Source organism: Haemaphysalis longicornis, unplaced genomic scaffold (genome assembly GCF_048455015.1).
Source record: "Haemaphysalis longicornis isolate Haplotype H1 unplaced genomic scaffold, Haemaphysalis longicornis Haplotype H1 scaffold_4, whole genome shotgun sequence".
Taxonomy (NCBI): Eukaryota; Metazoa; Arthropoda; class Arachnida; order Ixodida; family Ixodidae; genus Haemaphysalis; species Haemaphysalis longicornis.
The window spans coordinates 7,367,798-7,394,738 of record NW_027526361.1 but is presented as its reverse complement, the minus strand read 5'-3'; the positions used below and the strand labels follow the sequence as shown (position 1 = coordinate 7,394,738).

Sequence of the window (26,941 nt, the reverse complement as noted above, 5' to 3'; positions counted from 1 at the left end):
ACTCTTTTGAACCTAATAGGAACGCCTTGTGCAGTTACCGGGGATGAGTTCACAAAGGGGATGATACGAAAAGCCGAACAGAATCAATATCATGGCTTCGCGCCTGCGGATCCTGAGATCATTCGGTGTTCTATTAATTTTTTAGTGTGATTCATTTTCGCGCTTTTCTCCACAGGTATCGCTTTTTTAAAGACCGGTCCTGCCGTCAGCGCAGCCATTACCTATCCATGATTTTCCAAATAAAGTTTTTTATCGAAAGAAAAAGTAAAAGGCAACGTTACCAATAGGTTACACCCACTGGGTATCTTGCCAACATTGCCTCCTGCAGCAGATCCGAGGAAGTCTTCATCCACAAGCTATGCGCAGATGCCGCCTACACTCCTCACATTACCCAGAAATGGACAAGATGCCCCAACACGCACCCACGATGCCCCTACTGCAACACTGACGCCAAATCAGACCTCCACTACCTAGTGTGGACGTGCTCACACTTTGCCAAAGATCACCCAGATAGCCTAACAAACATTAATCCCGACACCCTACAACATGAAGCACATACTGGATTAGACGCATCTTTATTACGAACAATTGCCGCGAGTAGTCTAACTGGGGCCGACCCCGGTGAAGACGTTCAGGCCCCCATAACAAGAATCCCCTTTTTGAATACGGACCTCGATTAGTAATACCCTTCCTTCCATCCCTCTCCCCCCCACCGTACGGCACACGCCCTCCTTGCTCCAATAAAATATTGAATCAATCAGCCAATCTCTCTATCAGTGGTGCACACAGTGTGCTTTTCGGAAATAGTCATCTCCAATACCTTCGTGAAAGCTGAAAGCGTTCTCATTCGCCATGCGCAGTCTATTTAGACCTCACTAACAGCTGTAAGCTTATACTGTAAATAGTCAGCCGGCTACACCCTAACGCGCACACCATATTGTAGCTCGCAGAGCGGGCTGAAACTTAACGGAATCGCTGCTAAACACAAATATCGAGGCGGCCGGTCACGCGAGAGCTTACGCAACAGCTGCATTCTAGCGCCGGCGATAAGTTGTCGGAAGTGCCGTCATAGCCAACGACTGCCCCGCGCGCACAGCAACGCGAGAAGGCGACAGAAATGCTATAGGGCCGTTCGGGGTCGGCTACGTGAAACCATTGCGCGCTCGTCATGTTCAGCGCTGCCACGCCCCCATTTTCTGCTCCATTTTTTCTTCTATTAGACGGAGCCGCCGTGCAGGCTGCTTTTACAGGCTGCACTTGTACCTGCGTACAGCTGCGCCGGTTCATCGCGATCAATTGAGCCAACCTTTGTCCCGCAATCTGGCCAGGAAGCTGGCGGTCTCTGTGCGGACTGTACGCGGCTAGTAGCGTGCATTGATAAGAGCTCCGCTTTGTGGAAGTGAAAGCGAACTGGGCTTGTTGCGCTGTGAATGCGATGGATGTCGGGGCGCTTCGCTGCGACGCGACGGGCAAGGACGGCGTGGAAAATGATCGAGAACCGCGGATCGAGCAAGTTCACCTGGACAGTGCATCCAACGAGGCCCTTACCGAGCTAAGAGGACTCCTCGAAGGTAATGCGCGAATAGCTATTTTTTTAGCTAATTGGTATTTGAATCAAAATGCTTGTAAGTTTCTGTTGTATGGCATCGTATTTTGGTGGGGATATTCTTCATTGATGTTGTCGTGCATTTTGGCTATTAATTTATTATATTTTGCCTTATTCTAATAGGTTTGGTGATGTGCTAACCCGCCACAGGAAGTGCTCAGCACTCTTGGCGAGAATGAGCACTAAAAGACACCCCCGTCCTAAAATTTCGAGCAGAAGACGCGGGTTTGATTCTCGGCCGCGGCGGCCACTTTTTTGATGGAGGCGAAAAGCAAGAACGTCCGTGTGCACGAGATTTTGGCGCACGTAAAGATCCCCAGGTGGTCAAAATTTATCCAAAGCTCCACGACGGCGCGCCTCATCGCCTGCGTTGCGTCGGCGCGTTAAACCCAGAATCAATCAATTAAAATTTCGAGCATGGTGGTGGATGGCGCGGAAGTGGACAATGTCACCAACTGCCTGACTTCAAATAACCACTATGAATAATTATTTGTATTTTGCAAGCTACGCACCGACCTGCCATATCCGGCTGTGACACCATATCTCTTTTCGTCATTATCCCCGTTCCCTGAAATCTCGCGAAACGGCGCGGTCACCAATCTCAACCTGGAGCAACCGGTGCGCCATCTGCAGCGATGTGCCGTGATATGGAGCTGTCTGCGCGCCGCGCTTTTCATCGCGCCGGGCCACGGAAGGAAAGCAAGAACTAAATTTCCTCTCACCCTTTCCCAGACGCCGGTAACCGCGGAGCTAGAGTGAGCTAGAAAAGTCCGCTCTAGTTCATCCATTCAGAATTCTTCATTCACTTAATGCTACTTCACACGAGCAGAGCCCATACTGAGCCGTGCACCAGCTCCAGCCACTGTCGATGTGAACTCCAAAATATTTACGACAGCTGCTTGTATGCACGTACATTGACTTTACTATAGAATGTATCTTTATAAGACACGTAGTTCAGTGTTTTGCAACGGAACTTCACGAGAAAGCGTATGAACCAGTGGAAGAGAAGAGAATATCTGCGCAGCCATAACATGCTCATAAGGTCGCGTACATTTATCAAATCGCCTCTCAGACTGCCGAGGGAGGTGAAAGGGGCAGGAGGAGACAGAAAAGGGGTGAGCCGAAGAAGCTGCATCTCCGTTGTTTGTCGTTCTCTTGAACACAGATGCCCAACTCCCATCATTGCAGACCCAGTGATTCCGTCGCATATCACATCTGCACAGCGCACGCGCATTCCCCGAAAAGAAACCCCACCAACCAAATCAACTGAGGTGGCTCTAATGTGGTATTATTCTTGCTTAGTGTCAACGGAAACCTGTACACCCGCCTCTTGGTATTGTTTCTTGCCGACTACGCTCGAACAAAGCCTGGCTATCGGCATGTGCGCACTGCGACGCCAAGAGGCGATTAGGCGGGACAAAATGACTGCGGAAAGAGCAGTTAGGGGGTGTCATAAGAAAGCATGAAGAATCGCTGACCCCAAAGTACTGCTAAAGAGCACAATAGTGTATGATGCCTAGAAGCATAAATGTCCTCGCTTATTTTTCTGCAGTCATGGTGCACTCGATATAACCCCGTATTGTATCCACAGCTTTTGTTCATTGTCAGCCGTGGTATTGAAAGTCTACGAAAATGCTCAATCTGAAGGCCAGAAACTTGCCTCGGCGATTTGAGGTATGCCATGCGGTTCGGTGGTGATGGATCATCATATATAAGAAGAATCACGTTCCAGAATTGTTTAAGATGAGATCGGGTGGGTAAATTACTTTGGTAAACAGCTTGCATACAACTACACCAGGCTGTTTACCAGCGACGTTAGACGAGGGGAAATAACTGAGAGTACGAGCTTAACGTGCGATGCCCAAACTAAAGAGGGAGTTAAAAAGGCTCTCAAATGCATGAAAATGAGAAAAGCTGCAGGTGACCATGGCATAACCGTAGATCTTTTGAAGGAGGGAGGAGATATTGTACTGGAAAAGCTTGCTATGCTATTTTCAGAATACTTGAAGACACAAAAAGGGCCCATAGCGTGAAAAAAACGCCAACATAATTCCGATTCATACGAAGGGAGATCCCAAGGACCTTAAAAATTACAGACACATAAGCCTACTCTCAGTTGTTTGCAAGCTGCTTATCAAAGTTATAGTTAGCCGCAAAGGTGACAGCCTGATTTCCAACAACCTAGAGAGCAGGCTGGGTTTAGTAAGGGGTACTCAACCATGGATCACATCCAAGTCGTCAATCAAGGGGTAGAAAAATCCGCAAAGTACACTAAAACCCCTTACATGGCATTCATAGATTACGAGAAAGCGTTTTATTCCGTACTGACCGTAACCGTTTTAGATGCACTAAAGACCAGGGAATAGAGGAAACCTACATAAGACTTCTAGAAGACAGAAAATAAGGGTTGGCAGTTAAGAAAACCTCGGAAAGCAAAGGGGAGGTTGTGGTGGGTCATAAAAAGAGATGAAGAATTTTTTGAGTCAAAAAGAAAGCGGTGAAAAAATGCCCGCCAGGTAGGATCCGAACCCACGACCTCCAGAATACCGGTATGGTGCGATAACCACTACGCTACCGGCGGGGCTGTTTCCCCAGCACTTTCTCGGGTATTTATGTCAAGGTATTTTTGTTACCTGCACTTGGGGGTGGTAGCCAGCGCCACTCGGACTACTCGGGGTGAAGGGGACCTTCTTTTTAACCCCCGGGCCGTGACTCGAGTGTCTACGACATGTCGAGAGTGGTCGACCAGCGTTGAACCCTCTTAAGCTCCCTTTGGCACCAAGACTGCCAGAACAGAGGCCCTCGCTAAGCATGTAGCGAATCAGAAAATGGGAAATGAGGGGCTCCGTGAAATAAGACAGAAAATAAGGGTTGGCAATTAAGAAAGCCTCGGAAAGCAAAGGGGATGTTGTGGTGGGTCATAGAAAGAGATGAAGAATTTTTTGAGTCGAAAAGAAAGTGGTGAAAAAATGCCCGCCAGGTGGGATCCGAACCCACGACCTCCAGAATACCGGTCTGGTGCGATAACCACTACGCTACCGGCGGGGCTGTTTCCCCAGCACTTTCTCGGGTATTTATGTTAAGGTATGTTTGTTTCCTGCACTTGGGGGTGGTAGCCAGCGCCACTCGGACCACTCGGACGGGGTATTAAAAAGAAGGTCCCCTTCACCCCGAGTAGTCCGAGTGGCGCTGGCTACCACCCCCAAGTGCAGGAAACAAACATACCTGCAAAAGGAACGCCGAGAATACGTAGAGTAGGCACTTGGGGGATAGAAGTGTTTTGGATTTTCAGATTAGGATTCATTGGGGGTTCAGGAGGTCTACCTCGTGTGCGCGAGCGACTTCTGCAGTGCAGACTTCTGCAGACTGCACTGCAGAAGTCTGCATCAGCACTGCAGACTTCTCGGCTTGACAGCGAAGCCCTCGTGGTATGAGATACGTATTGATGGTGTTTATGGCTTGCTGTATATAGGGTGTCTTGTTGGGCTCCGACTGACCCTTGAGTTGTCCACAACGTGATGTCGTCGGCATAGAAAGCATGGTGAAGGTCCGGGATGTGGTCGAGCTCAACGGGTAGATGAAGTAAAGCAATATTAAAGAGGAGGGGTGAAATGACGGAGCCTTGGGGTGTGCCGCGCGCAGGCATGTTAAAAAGGGGGGTCGAGTGCGGGCCGAGTCGAAGTGTGGCCGTTCGGTTGTGGAGTTGAAGGTTCGATGGCCACAGTGTGTAGTGGCAAGATTGTCCAGAATTGCAGAATGGTAAACGTTATCGAATGTCCCCTGGATATCGAGAGTCATGATCATTTTGGGATGGCTGCGGCTAATGGTTTGGATTACTTGCTCTTTGAGTTGTAGCAGCACGTCTTGAGTGGATAGTCCAGTACGAAAGCCAAACATGGTGTTGGGATACTGTCCGGTTGTTTTAAGATGCGTGGTTAGACGTATATGAACCAAGTGCTCAAAAATTTTGCCAACACAAGACGTAAGAGAGATAGGTCGGAGATTGTTGAGTCCTATGGATTTGTGGGGTTTCGGTATCAGGATGATATCCGATCTTTTCCACTGTTCAGGTAGAGTTCCGGTTTCCCAATGTTGATCGAAAAGGTCAAGAAGGGCTTGTATGGTTTCGTCGTCGAGATTGCGGAGTAGTCGGTTAGTTATTCGATCGTTTCCAGGGGTACTGTTGCGTTTTAACATTTGTAACACCTGATGGAGTTCTTCCATGGTGAAAGGGGAGTCTAGCTCTGCATTGTAATTTCCAGTATATCGCTTGGAATCATTTGATGGTGGGTATTGGGATTCGTGGCCAAAGAACTTCCGTCGAACTGATTGAAGGAGTTCCTCAGGTGATAAGTCTGAGGTTTCTACTAGGCGGTGAATCTGGTTTGAAGTAACGGTGCGCGTCTGTTCTTTGTCGATGAGAGAGCGCAGTATGTGCCATGTTTTCTTCGTGCTTAGCGTACCTTGAAGCTGGTTGCAGAAAGATGCCCAGTTTTGTTTCTGTAAAATTTTGGAGTAATCTTGGGCTTGTTGGTTTCAGACAGCAAAACGTTGCTTTAAGCGTTTATTGTGCTTTTGTTTACGCCACCGCCTAGTAAGACTCTGTCTGGCTTCCCAAATGTGGAGGAGATGTGGGTCTGCTACAGGGTGTTCCGTCGTCAATGATATCATTGTCGTGTGCTTCCGCAGCCGTTGTTCGAGTGCATCAATCCATGCGACGAGATTGTCTTGCGGGGAAGGGAGAGGGGCGTTATCTTCGCAGAATTTTTGCCAGTCGGTGATTCGAGCTTGCCCGATTCGTAGTGGATTAGTTTGGTAAGTTAGTCTGATGGAGATAATGGCATGATCACTGCCTAAGCGATCGGCTTGGCACGTCCACTGTATTAGCGGGCAGTTCTTCGTAAGGGTGAGGTCCGGAATAGTGTCACGCGTTACGCTATTTCCGATGCGGGTAGGTTGAGTAAGGTCGTTTTGGAGACAAAGTCTATGATCGTGGATGGCTTTCTGTAGGCGCGTGCCTTTCTTGGAGTTTCGGTGGTATCCCCATCCCATATGTGGAGCGTTGAAGTCACCAAGTAATACGAAGGGGGTGTCTCTTGCTACTGTAATAGCTTTTTGGATGAGGGTGTTGACATCGTTGAGTTGGTGGGTAGGTGGGCTATACATGTTGATAATGAAGAGTGATGTTGAATTAGTTGTTGTCGGCAGGATTTCTACAAACGTGTTGGGGGTATCAGAGGCAATGATGTGAGTTAACACCGGGAGATGTGCTTGTACAAAAGTAGCCGTCCGGTGGTACGGGTCAGTTGTGAACGTTTGGTAGCCAATCAGTTTAGGTTGCGGGACATTCGTTTCTTGAAGGGCGACTACGTCTGCAGGATCAAATTCCAGGAAGAGATCTAGTTGATGTTTCTTGCTAGTGAAAGATCGGCAATTCCATTGAAGGATGTGCAGCGGGACGGTGGGTTGTGTCTTCATGGTCCAGGTGTTGTCCTAGTGTCCTGGGAAGTGTGTGTTTGTTGGATTCTGTGTGAGGGTGGAAATACGAGCTTTGCTTTTTTGATGATCGGTGTGGCAGGAGAGGACTCGGGTTGTTGGTGCGGAACAGGCTGTGCATCCATGGATTCTTGTTCTTCGTTGGGTACGGATAATGTGGCATGTATAGGGGCTACTGCTTGGTGTATGATGTTGGTAAGTGTGGTCACCGCGGCCTTTAACTTGAGGTCAATCTCAGTCACGAGGTGTGTTTCGAGGGCAGAAACCTGTTCGGCAAGGCGGTTGTGCCGCTGCAGGAGTTCCATGTGCTGTGCGTAGACATATTCGAGTGTCAGTTGTGTTGACTGTGATTGGCGGTTGGTGGGAGGGGAGGGGTTGTCATGGGGGGGGGGGGGAAAGGGTGGAGCAGTGGAAGAGGAGGCAAGAAAAGCTGACCAGCTCACCTGGTGGTGGGGCGCTGGCTGGTTGGTCTTGGGTAGAGCCGGGAAGTTGTCCTTGTCCAGTGGCAGAGTCGAAGTGGGCGAGTTTTTTGTGGAAGTCTGATCAGAAGTGCGAGTCGGGGGTCTGATGGGGGGGGGGGGGGCGGGAACGTTGTGGACAGTCCTTGTTAGCAGTTGGATGGGGACCGTCGCATAGTTTGCATTTCGGTACACAATGGTGGGTAGCAGAGGGGTCCACAGTTGCACATTGTCCACAGATGGTCTGAGGGGGTGAGGGGCACACATCTCTTCGGTGGCCAGTGTCTCCACAGTTGGTACAGACTTGCGTCATCCGGCGATAAGGATGGCACCTGACTTGCTCACATCCGAGTTTGACGTAGTATGGGACACGATAGCCGTCAAATGTTAGTAGAACCGACCTCGTCTGTCCCATAAAGCGGGCGTGGACCAGGTAGGGTTCATTGGGGGCGAGGAGTTCATGTAGAGTCGGCAGGTCAATTTCCTCCGAGACGCCATTTATAACGTCTCGCGAGGTGCCCGGGGGAGGCTTCATGTAGGCACGAACTTGGTATGTGGTGGAGAGGATGGTCAAGTCCGTGATTCGGGATATGCGGTCGATAAGATCGATGTTCTTGGATCCGATTACTACCAAGTTTGTCGTGTCTTGATTTATGATAGTTACCTGGCGCATGAATTCTGCGCGACCGAAGCCGGTGGTGGGGACAAGGCTGTTGGTGATTTCAGATGTGGCCCAGTTTTTGACGCATACGTTGCCGGTCGGTCGTATTACTGCGACGAACTGGTCGGCCGGTATACGCGGAGTAGGAAGTCTTGACGCTTGCGTAGTGGTCCGTCTTCAGTTGTTTGGAGGCATTGCGTTGCGATCGCTTGCTGATAACTTGTATTCAAGGGTTTGCCGGTAGAGAAGAATGCTCGCTGTGCGCTGTGAGCGCTGCACGTTCCTCGTCGCCGCAATCCATGGTTTAGATGTCACGAGCTCCGCACGTGGGATGCAGCCGGCAGCTGAAGGCAGCTGCGGCGCGAGGCGTGGCCGATGCTGTTCCTCGCTGTGGCGTTAGAGTTAGCCCTCCGTAGGCGGTCGTGAATTTTGCAATAGACAGGGTGACTCGCTTGTTGGGTGGATCACAACGAAAGTGGTATCAGGAGAATCCGTGCATCGTACTGGTTCGATTGGTGGCGAAATCAGGTGGGGTGGCGAAGCGAGAAGCGGGAGCCGAAACGAAGCGCGTGTGGCTGTGGGTGTTGCTGCAGACGAGTCTAAATGGCGTGATTAGGTGCTCTGAGGAACCCACTAGAAATAATGTTAAACATGATCTGACGTTTAGTTACTACTGGGATAGTAGCTTATGCTCTGGGGGAGTTTCGCAGGCTGCTAGCGCCAGAGACAAAAGTAAGGAAAGCCTCAATTGCTTCAGGGGAGAAATACTCGCTTCTCCTGGCAACGAAAAATATCCGCATTTGATGCAATCCCTATTTCTTGTACGGCCATGATGTGCCATGGGGGATGTTAATTGGCGCAGGTCAGTCCTTTCACAAAACGGATGTCGCACTTTTCCTGGTATTTAACATGCGTCGCCTCTTGCAAGCACGAATGGACTGTAATTAAAATCAGTTTCCTTTTTGTGACAACCCTGCTGCACATGGGCGTCGGAAGGGGAGGGGGGGAGAGTAGAGGGGCACTTGCGCCCTCGCCCCCGCACTCGCTTTCTCCCCCAGCCATGCAACGGGTTTGCCCCTCTCAAGACAAAATCTAGCCAACGCCCATGCTGCAGCGGAACTAAAAATTGGCTGTGGCTTAACTCAGTTAGGCCTGGGTGTGCGTAGCGAGAGGTACGCTTAATGGCATTGTTTAGCTTGCTTCTCTGTACGGTTACGACACTTTTCGAGGCGTGCGGCTCGTTCTTGCTCCGTCTCCTCGGCTCGCTGCCTCCTGTTGGTTCCGTTCCGACGATGAAGCCTGGCTTCTTTCAGCCTCTCCGACTCACTTTCCATGTCTGACGACGAATCCCACCGAGCCGCCCCTTCTGTATATACGATTTCTTTACTTCCTTTTATTTTTATTTTAATATGTTTTAAAGGGGCCCTGAAAGGCATTTTGAGCACACTAAATGAACTAGCGCAATCGCTAGATTGGGTCGCCAACGTCACCTGTGCCAAGTATTACTCTTTTACGTGCTCCGGAAAGCTCACACGTTTGTTGCAAAGTTTGTCGCCCTTTTCTCACCCTTCCCTGCGTGTTTTTGGACGCCGCCATCTTCACATGTCTACATCATTGATTCCCAGATGTTCGTCATGAGGTAGACATCCTGCTATTGGGCGGATTTTTCACGCACTTCCGGCAAAGAGATGAGTCGTCTGCTCAGCGTCGGCTCGCCGGCTGATCTGCCAGCGGAGTGCCGGAGTGCTTTGACATTTTACGACAAACGAAACAAGAGTAAACAAACGCTTAACCGTTTGTATTGAATGCAACACGGCCATAACACGACGTGGATTTTATCTTACGTGAGTACGTACCATAAAGAAAGTCCCGTGACACTTCTTTGGTGCAATCGCAGAGAACGCCCTGAGCCGAATGCCCGGGTTTGACGCGTACATTTTATTCAACTTCAAAACAATCCAGAGATGCGTTTCGAACCAACGCAACGTCACAACATGCGTTGCAAGTCTGAACCGCGATTGACAGACGATGAGTTGCCTCCTCCTGCCCGTCGTAAATTCGGCACTCACCTCACACCCGGTTTGCGGGGACGAGCAGCAAGTCACAACTCTGGCGCGCAAGCGAGAAGGCTTTTAGCCAGGCACACTGCACATACCCCATGCGAGGTTGAGTGGTACGTCGTTCGAGAAAGATAATCCAGACCATGGGAAGCACTATCCACCCGCAGAAGTACAATGTCGCATTTCATCGCGAAACGAACGCGTCCACAACACACAGGAGGAGATGCACACACACACACACACAGCTTCGGTCGCTGCATTGGCTTAGCTGCAAGCTTCGTTCGGACAATCAGCGATGCTACGACGATACAGAGCTGCGTGAGGACGACGTGCTAACCACTTCACGTATTTAAAAACACAGGGGCAAAGAACTAGGTTCATCGGAAGCAAAAAATCTTTCCTCCATTATAGTGCCTGAAATATACTGGCTAGTGTGCCGAGGGCTGGCTCCAGGCGGGCGCCGGGAGCGATGTACGCGGCCGTCTGCCGCTTGGGGCGCTGCCGTGCGGGAGTGTGCGCGTTCATCCGGCCCGAGCAGATCGCGCGGTTACCTCCGAGCTGCGTAGCAGACGGCAGCGGCAGAACTTTCCATTCCCACTTGCGACGAAAGCGAGCGCAACCAAAATTTGTCCCGACCATTCGACAAAAACGATCGTCGCGCGACAAAGCGACGGAATTCCTGCCGCTCTCACTCTCTTTCGTCGCAAGTGCGAACGGGCCTTTATGCGCAATCTCCGCCCCACATAAAACAAGCTCTTGCTTGTCGCCTGAGCATACGGTTGATATCTGACTACGTTACACTGTGCTTGCCAGTGTATTTAAACGATGTCACTAGGTTTGAAACGTACGCGCTCGGCGTGCAGCTTTGTAAACGCAAGCGGTTTCACATACGCACGCTATTTTGCTGCTAATAGAGTTTTAGTACAGCGTTTGTGGCCTTTGCATACGCTAAACGCTAAATTTTTGCGTCCCGCTACGTGACACCGCGATGGGAGTTTTAGTAGAGCGTCTCATCAGTTTGGCGTAGCGACACACTAATGCATACGGCGCCATCTGTCAAATGTTTTCCGAAATGTCTCGCCGGCTGATCTGCTAGCGGAGTGCCGGAGTGTTTGGACATTTTACGACTATCCAAACAAGTGCAAACAAACGCTTTCCCGTCAGTGTTGAATGCAACACATGGGTGCAGCTTGTCAGAACACGGGTTCTCGCTGATCGAGTGCAGCGTTGGTTTGCTCTTCGCCTTCACGTTCATCGCCGCTGATAAAGCGATCCGATCCGGCGCATTTTGTGCACGGGTTCTGTGTCGGTTGAAAATGTCTTTTTTCACATGCCGCCGGAGTAGGAATTACAACCACCGCAAAATAACACCCGGCACCAGCGGGGCCACATCTGAGACCGCGCTTTTTGGATAAACAGTGCGCGGTGCACCAAAGGGAACGAGCGCACGATTCTCCCCACGCGGCTGCGAGTTCGCCGCCGATACCAACTACAGCTACGTACACCGCGAAAGGGCGAGGCCAGGCCGCACACATGCGGCCAGGTCATTCGTTCGCTTTTCCAGCCTGTGTCCATGGTGTCTACAGAGATGAAAAAGCCGAAAGAGCTGGCCCGTAGCAGACGGCAGTCTGTGGGAGCGCAATAGCGGAAGTACGTCACCGCTGAGGAGCGGAGCATCATGGGAGGGGAGGCCAACAGCGAAGAAACAGTTGAAAGGAGGAGGAAATACGGCGCGACGATAATTCGCGGTTTTTGATTTACGATTTCTCAGCTAATACTCATCGCTTTAACAAAATTCTTTCAGGAGGAGATTGCTAATACATTGCTTTATTTGGTTACATGTACATCCGTGCATCGGCGGAAGGCATTTCACGACCCCTTTAAACCATTGTAATTTTTGAATTTTTACTTCTTATTTTTATTCCTTTTAAGTTTTGGGGCGGCGAGTGGCGCTGCCAGCTGCGGCGGATAGGGAATAACTAGGTTCCCTAGCCGCTGCCGGTTCCGTAGGAATTTGCTCAGCTCGCGGTGCGGCCACCGGGCACAGCGAAACGGCGAGAATACGGCTCGCTACAAAAGAACACTGGCATGGTCAAGCGGATATGTGCACCTGCATTCAGCCCCTCATCTGCTGTTCAACCGAATACTAGCAGTTCATCTTTTTACCTTTTTTACGGAATGCGACACGAGGGAACATTGTTTGATACGCAGCTTGCTGTTCGGTTGCATTAAAATAAATCCACTTTTCAGCCTTGCAGTCACAGTCAGGGACGCGACACAGACAGGATTGTTTAATTGAAAATTCCATTTATATATAGCCTTGGGACAGCAAAAGAAAAAGCGAGTACGAACCACCTGCGTACTCGTCCAGCATAGACTACGGTTTAGTATCCGAGACAGTATACGGAAGGCTGCGGGAAATGAGGATAGATGAAAATGGAACAGACAGCTTAGGAAGCGACCACAAGCGGTTTAGCTTGCACTTTGGAGGCGCAACCCGGACAAATGCAGAAATAGGTACAATAGGAGGAAATAATTTGAATAATGAGCAGTTAAAGATCATCGCTGATAGATTGGAAGATGAAATCAATAAATACCCAGGCAAAAATTGGGATTACGATGAAATAATTGCGTTCATAAAGGGTAAGATTAATGAAGAAAAGGAACGAAACCGATGGAAAGGGAAGAGAAAGCCGAGAAGCTGGTGGAATAAGGAAATAAAAGAGGCTATCGACCAGCGAAGAAAGGCGTCGAGAGAACATAGAGAAGCAAAAAGAACTAGTATGGAACCGAAGGTAGTGAAGGAAAAGTGGGATGTCTACCGTGGGAAAAAACTAGAAGTGCAGAAAATGGTGCAAGCGAAGATCAAGCAGAAAAGCGAACAATGGATGGCAGAAATACGGAAGAAGGACAAAAGCGCATCCAAGAAGTTTTGGAACCATGTAAAATCACTAAGCTCAAAAAACGATAACCATCAAAAATTCCTGATTGATGAGGAGGGGGAACATTTAGAAGGAGAGCACGCGTTGGCGCATATTCATCGAGTGATTAGTGAGAAGTTTAGGATAATAGTGGTAGGGAAACCTGCACCGATAACATCAGCGCCACAAAAGACTGCGGAAAGAGAAATAAGTTTGAGCAACCTTGATTGGAAAAAAGCAGAGCAAAAGGTTTCCCCTCAGACAGCAGTGGGCCCGGACGGAATACCAATGCAACTGATAAACCTACTTAGACCTAAAAGTAAGGAATCGTTTATGAGGGCAATAGATAAGGTAATAGAAACCAAACAAGTACCAGAGGACTGGTTAGAAAGTAGGATGAATTTAATATATAAAGGCAAAGGAGACAAAGCCAGTATTGAGTCATACAGACCACTCACAGTAACGTCAGGGGTGTATAGATTCGTAATGCAGGCGATAAAATCAGAAATTCAAGCATGGATGGAAGAAAATGAAATACTTGGGGAACTGCAGAATGGATTTAGACAAGACAGGCGACTGGATGACAATCTGTTCGTGATAACGCAATGCATTGAAATTGCGAAAGCACAGAATAGACCACTATGGATTACGTTCTTGGACATTAAAGGGGCATATGACAACGTAAACAGAGAACGGCTGTGGAGAATGTTGAAACTCCAGGGATTAGATGACGAGTTAGTACAGTTCCTTATAGCAATCTATAAAGACAATAGAGTGCACCTTACTTGGGAAGGACAGAAATGCGCCCGGCAGGTCAACATCCATCGGGGACTGAAACAGGGATGCCCTTTGAGCCCAATACTGTTCATGCTTTACATGGCAGGGTTAGAAAAGAAACTGGAAGAAAGTCAAGTAGGGTTTAGCCTAACCCATATGCTGCAAGGCGAAGTGGTACAACAGCATATTCCGGGAATGTTATACGCAGACGACATTGTTCTTTTAGCTGATAACCAAACCGATATGCAGCGGCTAATAAATATTTGCGGCCAGGAAGCCACTGACCTCGGGTTAAATTTCGGTGCAGAAAAATCAGGAATAATGGTTTTCAATGACGCTACCACCGACGTAGTGTCTATCCAGCAAGGCGAATTACCTAGAGTCAAGGAATATAAATATTTGGGAGTGTGGATAAACGAAGGGGATAGCTACTTAAGTACTCACGAGGAGCAACTTAAGGTTAAGGGAAAGCGAAACGCAGCTATAATGAAGCATAGAGCTCTGTGGGGGTATAACAAATATGAAGTAGTAAGAGGAATGTGGAAAGGAGTAATGGTTCCGGGTCTCACGTTTGCGAATGCTGTACTCTGCTTAAAATCAGACGTTCTATCACGCCTTGAAGTAAACCAGAGAACGGTAGGACGTCTGGCCTTAGGCGCGCATGGAAAAACAACTAACGAAGCAGTTCAGGGAGATATGGGCTGGGCGTTGTTTGAAGTTAGAGAAGCTCAGAGTAAAATATGCTTTGAGATGAGGTTGAGGGCAATGGATCAACGAAGGTGGGCAGCTAAGGTTTTTAGGTACCTATACTTGAAAAGCGTGGACACGCAGTGGTTAAGAAAGACTAGAAGGCTAACGATGAAATACGGAAAGAACAGTGGGGAATCCAAAACAGCCAAGGTAACCAAAAAAGAGGCAAGGCAGATTGAAACGAATAAATGGAGGGAAAAAATGGAAGCCAAAACGTCGTTAGAGATGTACAGGGCTGAGAAGATGAACATCAGAAAGGAAAAATTCTACGATAATTCCCAGGGCAGTGCTTTGCTTTTTGAGGCTAGAGCAGGTTGCCTGCGAACTAAGAGTTTTGTGGGGAAGTATTCACAAAATGATGGGGTATGCGTGGTCTGCGGAAAAGAAACAGAAACTATGCGGCACATCGTGCTAGAATGTGAGGGTATCCATCCAAATCTACATGAAGGGAATATTGGGCTGTCAGAAGCCCTAGGATTTAAAGGTATCACAGAGGAAGTTAACTTCAAGGCTGTCGAGGGGACGAAAAGAAGATTAGAATGCTGGTGGACGAAAAGCAGAGAGGGGAATATTGCCTAGGACAGTTACCACTTGTAACAGAAAAAAAAAAAGTATTTTGTGCCTAATAAGCTTTTTGTGCCTGCCCTAAGCAGCGCTAGTATTGAACCAAAAGTGTAAAACATAGGTATATTAGTCTTTTTTGGTAAGATGACATGTCATCACCCCGATACAAAGGGGAAACCAATAGAAATCATCATCATCATCATCATGCGATTGGCTTGACAAAAAAAAAAAAGAGATCCTCGATTCCTATCGCAATGTAAGTTGCATTCTTTGCGTCCATCACAACTCTACTGACAGCTGTAGTTCAAATAAAGACAGTACGGAAAAAGGGCGATGTCTGCAGTAATTCTCTGTACCAGTTGACTGATGAAAGCCCTCGTCGAGCTTGCAATTCGTACTGGTGTTAATGATTCACCTTCCCGACCCTTATTTACCAGTTAAAGAACCGCTGTCATTGGGACTACTGAAGGTCTTAATCCGTGAACATCCCTCGCGGGTTACTTAGCTCAGTTGGCAAAAAAAAAAAGGAAACGCGCCGTCCCCAGATCCGTGTAAGCTCAAAGTGAAGCCATGAACTTGTCGCCAAAATTCCCGTAGTGCGAGCGTAGGTATGCTTCGGCCTAACGTCACCATTGGTTACGATGGGGCATGCGGCTTCGAACGCGGCTACACGTCGGCCTGACGTCCCCATTTTATTTACTGGATGACCCAGGCTAGAAACACAACAACAAAGATGGAGGAACCTTAATTCCACATCATTGCCTACGTCCGCATCGTCCGGGGGGCAGCCGAAACGAAGCGCTACAAACTCTTGCTGCAACACTACTTTAAGAAGAAAGGTGGCGAATAAAACACAGCTAAAAACTTCAGGAATATGACAGGTACACCGTCCTGCGTGTTTTGTGGCATCATTTACTAAGCAATTCTGAACTCAGCAGCGCAAAACGTTGCCCCACTGGCAACGGCGCATGTGGATCTAGTGACGTAATTGAGTAAACAATCATTGTCCTGTAGCTTTTGTAAGATGACCTAAGAAGATTTTAAAGCAGCGTTCCCTTGCTACAGGTAAACTTGGATATAACGAAGTTGACAAAAATTCGCATTTGTTCGTTACATCCAGGTTTTCGTTACATGCAGGTTTCGAGTAAAAACTCGCGGGAATGAAGCAGAAATGAAACCAATATGCTAGGTATCAGGGATGCTGAACTCACCCTTGTTCAAGGATATATTTCACACTGAAAAACTGCGTGGTTTGCGCTTGCTGCTACTACACGGCCCCCGAATTCACAAAAGTAACCAAGTATCGCTTTTGCTTTCTGATATTTTTCGATGCCTTAACGCGTTTCAAGAACCAAACTTATGCTGAAAGGGCGCCTTTTCGCGAACTTCATGGTCTTTTCTGCAGTAAAAATTGTTGAAGGGATGCTAGCTGGGACTCTGTGCCGCACAGTGACGTTCTTCTTTCTCGCCGGCTGAGACGGCATTTAAAATTGCGAGATTGTCTTGAAAAGATCTTTCCTTATTCAGGCCGCAGTAGTCATCCACGAACCCATACCACAGATATCAAGGGACGAGCGCACTCACACGGGGAAAGGCACTAGAGATTGCGGCGCGGGTGAAATTCGTTAGATTAGTGCATTTCGCCAGCTGATTTTTCAGAAAAAGGGCAAGAAACCTTGACTCATCAGGGTAGCGAATTCATTACATCTAGGTTAACCGTCGCAACTCCTTCGTTACATAGAGACCGCAAACACATTGGCCTTAATGAAGGGGGAAATGGGGAATTGAAAAACTTCGCAAAAACGGGAAATGCGTTATATAGAGGTTCGTTACATCCAGGTTTGACTGTATTTAGATATACAGTCGACTCTCGCTCTCGACAATTCGAAGTCGTTTAGTTGGAATTTTCGGTTAATAGGAAGTGATGTTCTGGTCTCGGCAATTTTACGTGCAATTAAATGGAAGAAGTCGCTCGATAATACGAGGCTAAATGCAGCCCATATATCGGTCAACTGGAAGTTATTTCGAATAAAAATCTCCAGGTGACCGTCATCTTTCCCTAAAATTCAAAATTTTTAAGCGCCAAATCGCCGCACTGCTCTGCGCTGTGTCGCCGCCGTCGCAACTGAGGCCACGCAAAGTCGATAAAGCGGCAGCTCAGCTGAGACTCGCGCCAGCGGACGCCTCTCTCTCCATCTCGTCATCTCCTCGACCTTCTTTGTTGTGCACAGCGCCGTGTGAGCACTTTGCGTGGCGGATGGTTCAGGCTTCGAATTGCGCGACAAGTCTTAACGACCAAGGCAAACTGGGTCGTGCACCCAAAGGGGCGACGGACGCCGAGGTACTGAACAAAATCAAGAAGGGATGAGTGTTGCGGGTGTTGCGACCGGGCGGGGGCACCCGATCCGTGTTCCGTGGCCTCCAACGTACGATGGGTAGCGTGTATGATGCGAGCGGCCAGCCGCTGTTGCAGCCGTGAAGAAGTCCAGAGCAGTAGGATAACGTAACTGTTTACTTCGTAGCGAGAGAAGAGCCGAAGCCAAAAAAACATACAATGCCCCGACGGGCGAGGTTACAATACAGGACTCGAGCACAGCGACCGCATGGATTCGCTGCTCAGACAGGAATGAATTTCAGCGTTTGTGCTGCTTCTATTTATACCCAAAAGCAACAAAGGTCAAACGCCCCCAAGAGTAACACGCCACGAACATCACAGAAACACCCAACGCTCTTTCCGCAGTTCGTGAGTTATTCATACCCTCGCCGCACGTGGCGTCCGAGAGAGGAAAGAGAGTGTCCTTGAAAGGTGCCGGGGTCGCGCTATAGCGAAACGTCTGAGCCGATAGCGAAACGTCTGAGCCGGGTATGTCGAGGCGTGACTCACCGCCACGCGGGTGCCTGAAGGGTGTGGCGAACGTCGTGGCTTCGCACGTGGAAGCTGATGCGGGAAAACACGTGGCGTTGGCCGATTCGTAACACGGGCTAATGGCAATGCGTTATTGTGCGTTCAGTTCATTTGGAAGTTCGGTTAATTCTAAGTTTTTGCGGTCCTCATGGACTTCATATTAACGGGAGTGAGTAAATAGCAATGATTGAACTGTTTCTCGCCGTCTACTGCTAGAATGTCCAAATGCTATTCCGCGTTTAGATGTAACACTAGAGAGTTTTAGCTGACCGTTTTTCACGGTCCGCTCCGCTCTGATAGCAAGCGGGAGCGCCATTTCGCATGCGTGGCGTGCTTGGCCGCGAACGGCATTGGCTCCAGTGTCGCTGAGTGTGCCGCCGATGCCGGAGCGGACCGTCGAACACGGTTAGCTAAAACTCTCTACTTATGTTTCATTCTCCTGGTTCAGTATGAGCCCGTGGTGCTTTACTGTCGTTTTCATTTTCTTTTTACTGTGTGCGTGGGTGGCTAGATTGAACTGGCCAACAATAAATTGCCAAGGGAGAAAAGTAGAAACCAGCGAACACAACCGATCTGGATGATACATTTTAATTATTTAACTAAGGTTACGGTGCATTTCCCTAGCTGTCCATTCAGTGTTTCATGCCCGTGAGCCTTACAAGTGGATCAAGTACTTTCAGCAAAGCATCAACCATCTGAGTAAGGAAGCAACACATTTATTGTGACATTTGATAAAATAACACGGCAGGATGTCATTTAGATCTGCCCTTCGATGTGTCAGAACTTGAAGGTGCGCGATAACTGTGTGACCCTGCTGCCCCCCTGAAATTTTCTACGGGATGCATTCTCGTCGCGTTTAGAACATCGTATTCAACTTGTGTCTGCAGTCACATCGTAATTTTGCAGCCGACCCCGTGCTCAAGGCGCCAACCGAAACGGCCGACCTGCTTCGTTTCCTGCGGATCCGCAAGTATGACGTGAATGCCTCATTGGACACCATCAAGAAGTACTGTGCAATACAGGCCTCATCTCCGAGTCTTTTCGAAGGCCTCAGAGACCCTGCGAGGATCCGTGAATTGACGCAAGACATCGTAACAGTGCTCCCACAAAAGAATCTCCTAGGAAAGCCCATAGTTGTCCAAAGGAGTGGTAAGCGCACCGTGGCCGCTGGCCAAAACTTGAGATTTCGTTTTGTTCACAACAAGTGCCACAGTAACCCAACTCGGCCGCTGCGTGAAAATCTCCGTACGTTCTCTTGTGCATGTCGGCAGCCGGCGTACAGGTAGGGGGTGGTGAAGGGGACGTGGCCTAACAGACTATTCGGGCATAACCGTGGAAGGTTCGAGCACGACGGATGCTGCTAATGCTTATGCAAAAGTGGGTGGAGCAGGTTAAAACGAAATGACTTTACGTTCGGAGAGGGACGAAATGAACTGTAGCAGCTGTTCTAAAAAAAAAAAATAGCTGCAAGTTATAATCCTTCCTTAGGGTTGTTGAGAAAGGAACGAGCTGCTGAGACCCATCCTGATGTGTCTTTAATGGAACAAACGCTCGATTATGATGATGATGGTGATGACGACGACGATGATGGGCGCGAGGGAGGCTAGGCCTCATCTTTTTCAACAAGGATTATGCGGGCGTTTAGGGCAGCCAATGACCAGCGTGTTAGTGCAACCCAAGCACACTGGGGAGATGAGAGAGAATAAACTTAAATGAAATCGATGAAAAGCTCACTGGAATCGGAAACGGACAACATGCTCGCACTTCATGCCAAGACTTGCAAGTTTACGCTGAAATTCGGGGCGCCAGTAATTTTAAGGGATGCAGGGAACTGCGCACCCGTCAAATTTGCGAAGCATCCTTCGGCTTGCTGAGTGCAAGAACACCGTCAGTGGCACTACAGGAAAAGGAAATGGCTTATTTGGCAAGACAATAGGATTCCTTGTTCTTTTCGTACGAGAACGAGTCTACGTTAAATTGAATAAAACACGCTTTTTATACATGTCCGCACATGGATTAGCATATATAAAATCAACTATATGTTCAATCTTGCAAAATGCAACAACAGGCAACTGTAAATCAGTACCTGTGCATGCTGCTTTTGTCACATAGTCCCGTTCTGGCACTCCCCGGTGTGTTAAGCTGACTCAGCCCGTGTTCGCGCAGGGAGATGGCAGCCTTCCAAAATCAGCTACACCCAGGTGACGCAGGGGCTTGTCCTGTGCCTTGAGCACGCATCCAGGGATCCTGCGGCTCAAACTGAGGGCGTCGCGTACATCAGCGATTTCGAAGGCTGGTCCTTTGGACACATCCGTGCTTTGGAACTCGGGATCATCCGAGATTACATGCACTACCTGCAGGTGAGAATAGGCGACGTTTGGGTGGCTCCGCCTATGGGCTGAGGAGCCTGACCATCGGCCCGCAGAAAACCAAAGCCCCCTTTTTAAGACAAAGACGGTTAAAACGCGAAGCTTTCTCCCATGCAACCAGAGTCAAAGTCCGAAATCCAAACTGCTTCGCTCGTGCGGGAATGGCGCGCTTGGATAGACGTCGGCTTTATAACGCGAGAAACCCAGGTTCCATTTCAGCCACGGTAAGCGTTTTTTAGGGGCGAAGCTCCTTAAGGCGTGGGTCTGTCCATCCTCGACGTATGTATGTAGCCACCTCTAGTTTAGTTCTTGGATTGTTTACTAGATGGCGTGGCTACCTCTAGTTTAGTTCTTGGATTGTTTACTAGATGGCGGTACTTGTATATGATGAAAAGATGCGCTTGGATTGTTTACTAGATGGCGTGGCTACCTCTAGTTTAGTTCTTGGATGGCGGGGAGCGTTGTAATAAAATCCGTTCGCTGTTGGCGCGCGCTCGGAGTCGCCCGATGGATAAGGCTGCAGATGTGCGAGCCCGCGAGGCAGAAGCGCTCCGTGAAGCTGCGCGACGCCGCCGCCAAGATCCTGCCGTACGAGAGCGGGAGGCCGAAGCGTGTCGTCTGGCTGCGCGACGACGCCGCCAAGATCCCAGCGTTCGAGAACGAGAGGCCCAAGCGTCACGGCAACGGCGCGAGGACCCTGCCGTACGCGAAGCGGCACGGCTGCGGCGCGAAGAGGATCTCCAAAACGTCAGAGAACGGGAAGCGGCGAGAAAGCGCGCGTATCGGCAGGCAGACCCCGATGCAGTGAGAGCTCGTGAGGCGTCTGCAAAACGCATCAGGCGAGCTCAGCCCCAAGGTGCCGACGCGCGGTTTAAGCGAGACTTTCTAGACGTTACGTTCGGACACAGATGTAGTGGGCGAACTTTCACTGAAGAGTCACGGTTTTACCGATGATTTCCCCTCAGGAGCTTCGCCCACTCATCATCATTCACCCCGTGGATATGCTGTGAATTTTTTTTCTTCAGGCGATGGATGTGCCTTCGCTTATCATCACCATCGTTTCGTGAAACCTATTGGGTAAAGTTGGCTTTCCTGAAGTGCGTTTTTGTGACAGGACGGTGACCATAAGTGAGGCACAGAACGCTTCGCTTTGATAAAGGAACACGAAACGTCGGACAGAATGTGCGTGCATCGGTAGACTCGACGCCAGCATCCTTTCGAGGCAGACTCAAGTTCGCAAAACGCGAGCCCGAATATCGCCTGATGGGGGTAAAAAACTAAAACGCTCGTGTGATGAGATTTCGGCGAACGTTAAAAATACCCAGTAGTTGAAATTAATCCGGAGCGCTCCCAATATATGACTCGCTTCATAGCCAAGTTATAGCGTCGGTCCGTTAAACAACCATTTTTTATATGGCTCCCTCAGGCCATTTTTCTCACAACGATTTGTGTCGGCACTATTCCTTGACGGGTGGACTGTTAAAATACCTTTCGTAACGTTATACCACGCAGAGGAGAAGTGCATTAGGTTGCTATAGGTCGGTACCTTGTAACGATTGCTGTTAGTACGCGCCGCTGCCTCCGTCTAAAAATCTCCGTCTCGGCGGAAATTTCAGAGATTTCAGCAGGGACGAAGACGTCACATGTCGCCTTCTCCGTCGGTACTACACATTTATACATGCGCACGGAGGTCGCACACACGAAGAGGTAGATAGACGCGCAGACAGAGAGCGAAAGTGGGAGGGGAGAGTGTAAAAACGTAAAAGCAAGAAGTTCCTGATAATTTGTTCAATTGTTTGTTTATTTATTTATTTATTTATTTATTTATTTATTTATTACACCTTACAGGTCCATTGAAGAGCATTGAGTGAAAAAGGTATAACATTTATGTAAGAGCCTTAAAAATAGTTGGGAAAAAGAAGAAAAAACAAGTACACAATATAAAGTTTGGGTAATCATCTTACAAAAGTAAATGAAACACGTCATACACGTTTCTAATAAACAATTATTACAAACGCACAGGGTTTTTGCGGAGTCTAAAGCAACAGAAAACACTCAAATACGAGGGCAAAACATCCATAAACAGCTACAATATTATTCTGGCAATTCATCATTACACAACTACTAAGAAAAATGTCGGTGCAGATTTTCGGTAAAGCTATCATGAATAAGTATGGATGCAACGCGTGTACTCTAAATGCATGCTTGAAAGGATCGACCCGGAACTCAAGAGCATCTGTCTGCGTCATGGATAGACCATTCGTATTTAGTTGCGGAGTGCGTCATCGGTTGCCTCTTCCGTCTTGCGCACGCGCATTACCTCCTCCGGTGGACACGTGGGAATGTACACGACGCCGCGGCTCTTAACCGACATCCCCTGCGTCAGTAGAAACTGCGAAGCTGCTTGTGACAAAATCCTGATGGTCTGAAGCACGAACGTTCGCAATACTTTACGACATGCAAATAGCCACAACTGATAACATCGCTGGCCAATCGCCTTCGCAGGGCGAAGTGGCCTTGAATTTTTTTAATAAAAAAAGAAGCACGAAAAAGTTTTGCCTTCAGTTCGACGGGGTTCGCAAGTCACTTGAAGGCGTTGTGAGCAAACGACCCGGGAGAGAGAGGTAGACGTTTATTTATCCTAAAGGGAAAGGAGTAAGAGCGGAAGCGGCCAGCCTCCCAAGTCCCGGAGGCCGCGAGCCCGCACCGATTCCAGTGCCCGGTCGACCAGAGTTTGTTGCTCCGGAGCCGAGCTGCTCAGCGCAGAGTCCCACTGCTCAGGTGACGGGTTGGGGAGGGGTTTAGGGCTGTCTGGGCACGAGTGCACCAAGTGGTAGGTAGTGAGAGGGAGGTTGCAAGTGCGGCAGTCGTGTTGGAAGAGTGATGGAGAAATGTGAAAGAGAACTGTGTGGTTCAAGTACCGGTCTGTAGCTGGCGCCGGATATGAGACCGTTGGTTGCCGAAAAAAAAAAAAAAACTAAGAAGTGCCCTGAATTATAATGTACTAGATGTAATTAAAGGCTGAGAACCGCCTAGTTTGTTTGCCATTTAGTCGAGATCCTAATCTAACATCTTTCATGGTGGTGTTTCCATTCGCAGAATTGTCTGCCGGTCATCGCGAATGAATGCCACGTCGTTCGGGAGCCAGCCACCTTCAGCATTTTGTACGCGTTGACGAAGCCGTTTATGAAAGACGAGACAGTAAAATCGGTAAGATAAAGGCTTGACCTTCTGCAGATGCTATTCGAGCCAATGTACCAAGAGGGTGTTGAAAATGAGTACAATAACCACGATTTCTCGAAGCTGGGATCATTTCGAAATTGACTTCAGTCGAAATAGCTTCAGCCGCACCTAAAACAAAACGGACCAGTGAAGGAACTGCATATAGGTTTAAAAAATATGCCCACACTGGCAAGCTCTTATAACTCTTGAAGGAAGGAAGGAGGTAAAAAAAAGGTAGGAAAATTTAACTTGGCTAAAGCTTAGTTCCGTATCCGGAACGAGGGAAAGAGAAAATAGGCTATAAAGACAAAGCAGAATGAACAAATTTACAGCAGATAGTAGAGAGGCATGCCCAGCTATAGGGCACTCAACGTTCCAGTTCAGTTATTGTCACTGGAGTCTTTCAGTCTATAGCATTGTGTTTAAGTTCGTCGCCCGCAGGAAAAGTATTAGTACCTTAGTCGCTTTGTGAGCTGATGGCAGAGAAGGCCAGTGACATTAAATCTCCTGCGAAAATGGCCGCCGAGAGTCCAGCTTGCTCAGTACTGACGACCTCTTTTTTATTTAAGACAGGTAACATTAATAACCCTGAAAAGTTTCCATATTCCTTTGGGTATTTTTTACACAGATTTTGAGTTTCTCCCGGTATCTTCCCTCTCAGTCATAAAACATGGAAATGTGCAGGCAGGGTAGAGTGCTGGCGTTGTTGCTAGGCTGATAGGTTTGTGCACCAAAATCCGGCAACATCACCTGGTGCTATAAGTCGGTTTCTATGATCGCAATAATTTTCTTATAAACCCTGACTGAGCCCTATTTTTTTATTGTTGCAGTGAGGAAGTAAGGAATGAAGGGTTGCATTTTGAGAATACACTAAACTACGGCGTTTATAATCATAGGAAATGTTCTCAGCTACAAAAAGTTATTCATAAGCTCGGAAGGTTTTTGAGGCGACGTGACGCACAAAGGCGTGTTTGTCCAAATTTGAAAGTTGGATGGTACATAGATGTTTACGGGAACCTGAACATAATGCCCTATTTCTAAGAAACGAGCTGAATATTTCTCGACAAGGATGAACAGTCGACGGGCGAGTTCGTGATCCAACATTGTGGCGAAACAGCGCGGATTAACGAAGGCACAAGAAGGCAGGAAAGGAATTAAAGAGCGCTAGTAGTGTTTGGTTCCTTCTTCTCGTGTCTTTGTTAAGCGGCGCTGTTTCGCCCCAATGTCAATAGTTTTCGTGTGTCTTTGAGACGGCTTACTTTTGCGCAGCACACCATGCTGTGGTCATGTCTATATTCCATCGCAAGGAAATTAATTGGCGCGATGCTGCTAGCCAACATGTTTTCGTAGATGAGCAGCCAAAGCAAAGGAAATAAGGACACAATTGCTTCGGCTTCGAACTGTGCACGCGTACCGTTGCAGATCATGTTTCACAAGAAGGACGTCCATCGGCTTCGCAAGTACATTTCGCCGAGTGCACTTCCTGCAGACTACGGTGGCACCGCACCAGACACGGACTGGAACGTGTTTTGGACGAAAATCGTCCCTGACAAGAAAGCAGGGTGTGACTGACAAGGAGGCGTGGAATCTGCCTCACGCTCTGGCGCGGTTTTACAGAACTCTAAGAACATTGTTTCCTGTTCTTTTTTTCTTTTCTTGCGAACCTCAATAAACGTCGAACAGGCGGTGTGATGCATTCTAAAATACAGCCACTGTGCTCCGCGTTAGCGTTTTGTAAATTATATTACGCATCTACGTAAATAATAAGGAAGACAGGACTGGAGAAAACAATTGGAAGCGATCCCACCCCGTGAACGTGTATAAATAGCGAGTTTGTATAAAATACGTGGTTAGAGAATGTACATGTGTGTTTATTATTCTCATAATTTAGTAATGGTAGTGACTATGGCTTTGGGATTCTTAGTTAAACTGAGAAGGACCAGAGTTTCATCTTGGCAGGCAAAGTCGGGGCTAGGCGTTTTCCCCCTTAGAAACCATGCGCTGACAGCTGATGGGAATTCTGGAAAGTTCACAACACCACTGCAAATTAACTGATCACGACAAGTACATGAAACGCGGAATAATGATCGTGTCGTTCTAGCGCCCATCGTTATATAACCTTTTTTGGGGAATTTATTTTGTAAAACAAAATTTACAGCCATTTTATGCTGAGAATTCACTATAAAATTAGCTTTGCCTCAAGGCGTTTTTGGACACGCTGGGGATAAATTCAGGGAACACGAGCCATGTAAGGCTTCGCTTTAAAAAGGCTGCAGAGCCCTAGTTAGGGAAAAGCCACTGCAGAAAACAATTCATCCAACACAGTTGCAAAGTCAGTATATCCGCACAGATAGCCACATGCAGGGAAAGTTTTCAGGAATATTTGCACACTATTAGCTCCAGCTATTTTCAAAGTGCTATTTGTACACTAGATTGATACATTGCTGGCGCATAGCGATGCAGTCGCTCCACGGGAAGGGCTCAATCGGTCCGCACACACTGGGCGCTCCAAATAAATGGTCCTTGGAAATATGCGATTCTCGTTGTATGACGCCGCGGTGCACATTTTATGACTCCTTGCGTAATGCTATCGCATACCACCCGCTGAATATGCGGATAGTCCTTGCGGGGGACAGGGGGGTCCTGTAGTAGGAAGGACGGTGGCCTAAAGTGTGCTTTAGCAACACTATACGGTTAGACGTCTCGGCCCTGCAGCGGAGATCGCGGGCGAAGAGGCATGCGTCCGTGATTTCACTTCAATTCAGTTCATTTTTTCCATAAGCAACTAGGCGCCTTCCTGGCCCAATGCGTCTGGATCTGCTTGACAAAGACACAGAAGCCGTTACAACGCGTAGCAGACAGGATGCATAAATAACGCAGATGTAATCGTAAGTAGTGAAATGAAACATGGCTTCAGTTAAATAAATCAGTTCTACAAAATACGTCAGAGATATGAGGTGACTAAGTGAAAAGAAACAAAGTTGATAAGTCACGAACAAGACTGAAATTTTTTGGTTCATTCTCACACAGCAATTCCAAGTACACTTTACACACCCAGTAGACGAGAAACATTGAAGCAAAAACAAGCATGATGTACAACACTGTGTATAAGCAACTCCAAACACACTGTATTTAATCAAGAGACCGGAAAC

At 48.2% G+C, this 26,941-nt stretch overlaps 2 protein-coding genes across 3 annotated transcripts in view; both read left to right on the top strand.

The window, feature by feature from the left end:
• LOC144178197 (alpha-tocopherol transfer protein-like) overlaps nt 1-26,941 on the top strand; it is a 365,130-nt gene that overhangs the window by 235,836 nt on the left and 102,353 nt on the right. The gene's annotated exons all lie outside the window — the stretch shown is intronic.
• LOC144180265 (alpha-tocopherol transfer protein-like) lies at nt 1,107-25,464 on the top strand. Its single transcript, XM_077708641.1, has 5 exons — nt 1,107-1,571; nt 19,105-19,347; nt 20,365-20,558; nt 23,667-23,777; nt 25,212-25,464. The coding sequence occupies exons 1-5, from the start codon at nt 1,436-1,438 to the stop codon at nt 25,359-25,361; spliced, it is 834 nt and encodes a 277-aa protein (XP_077564767.1). The 5' UTR covers nt 1,107-1,435; the 3' UTR covers nt 25,362-25,464.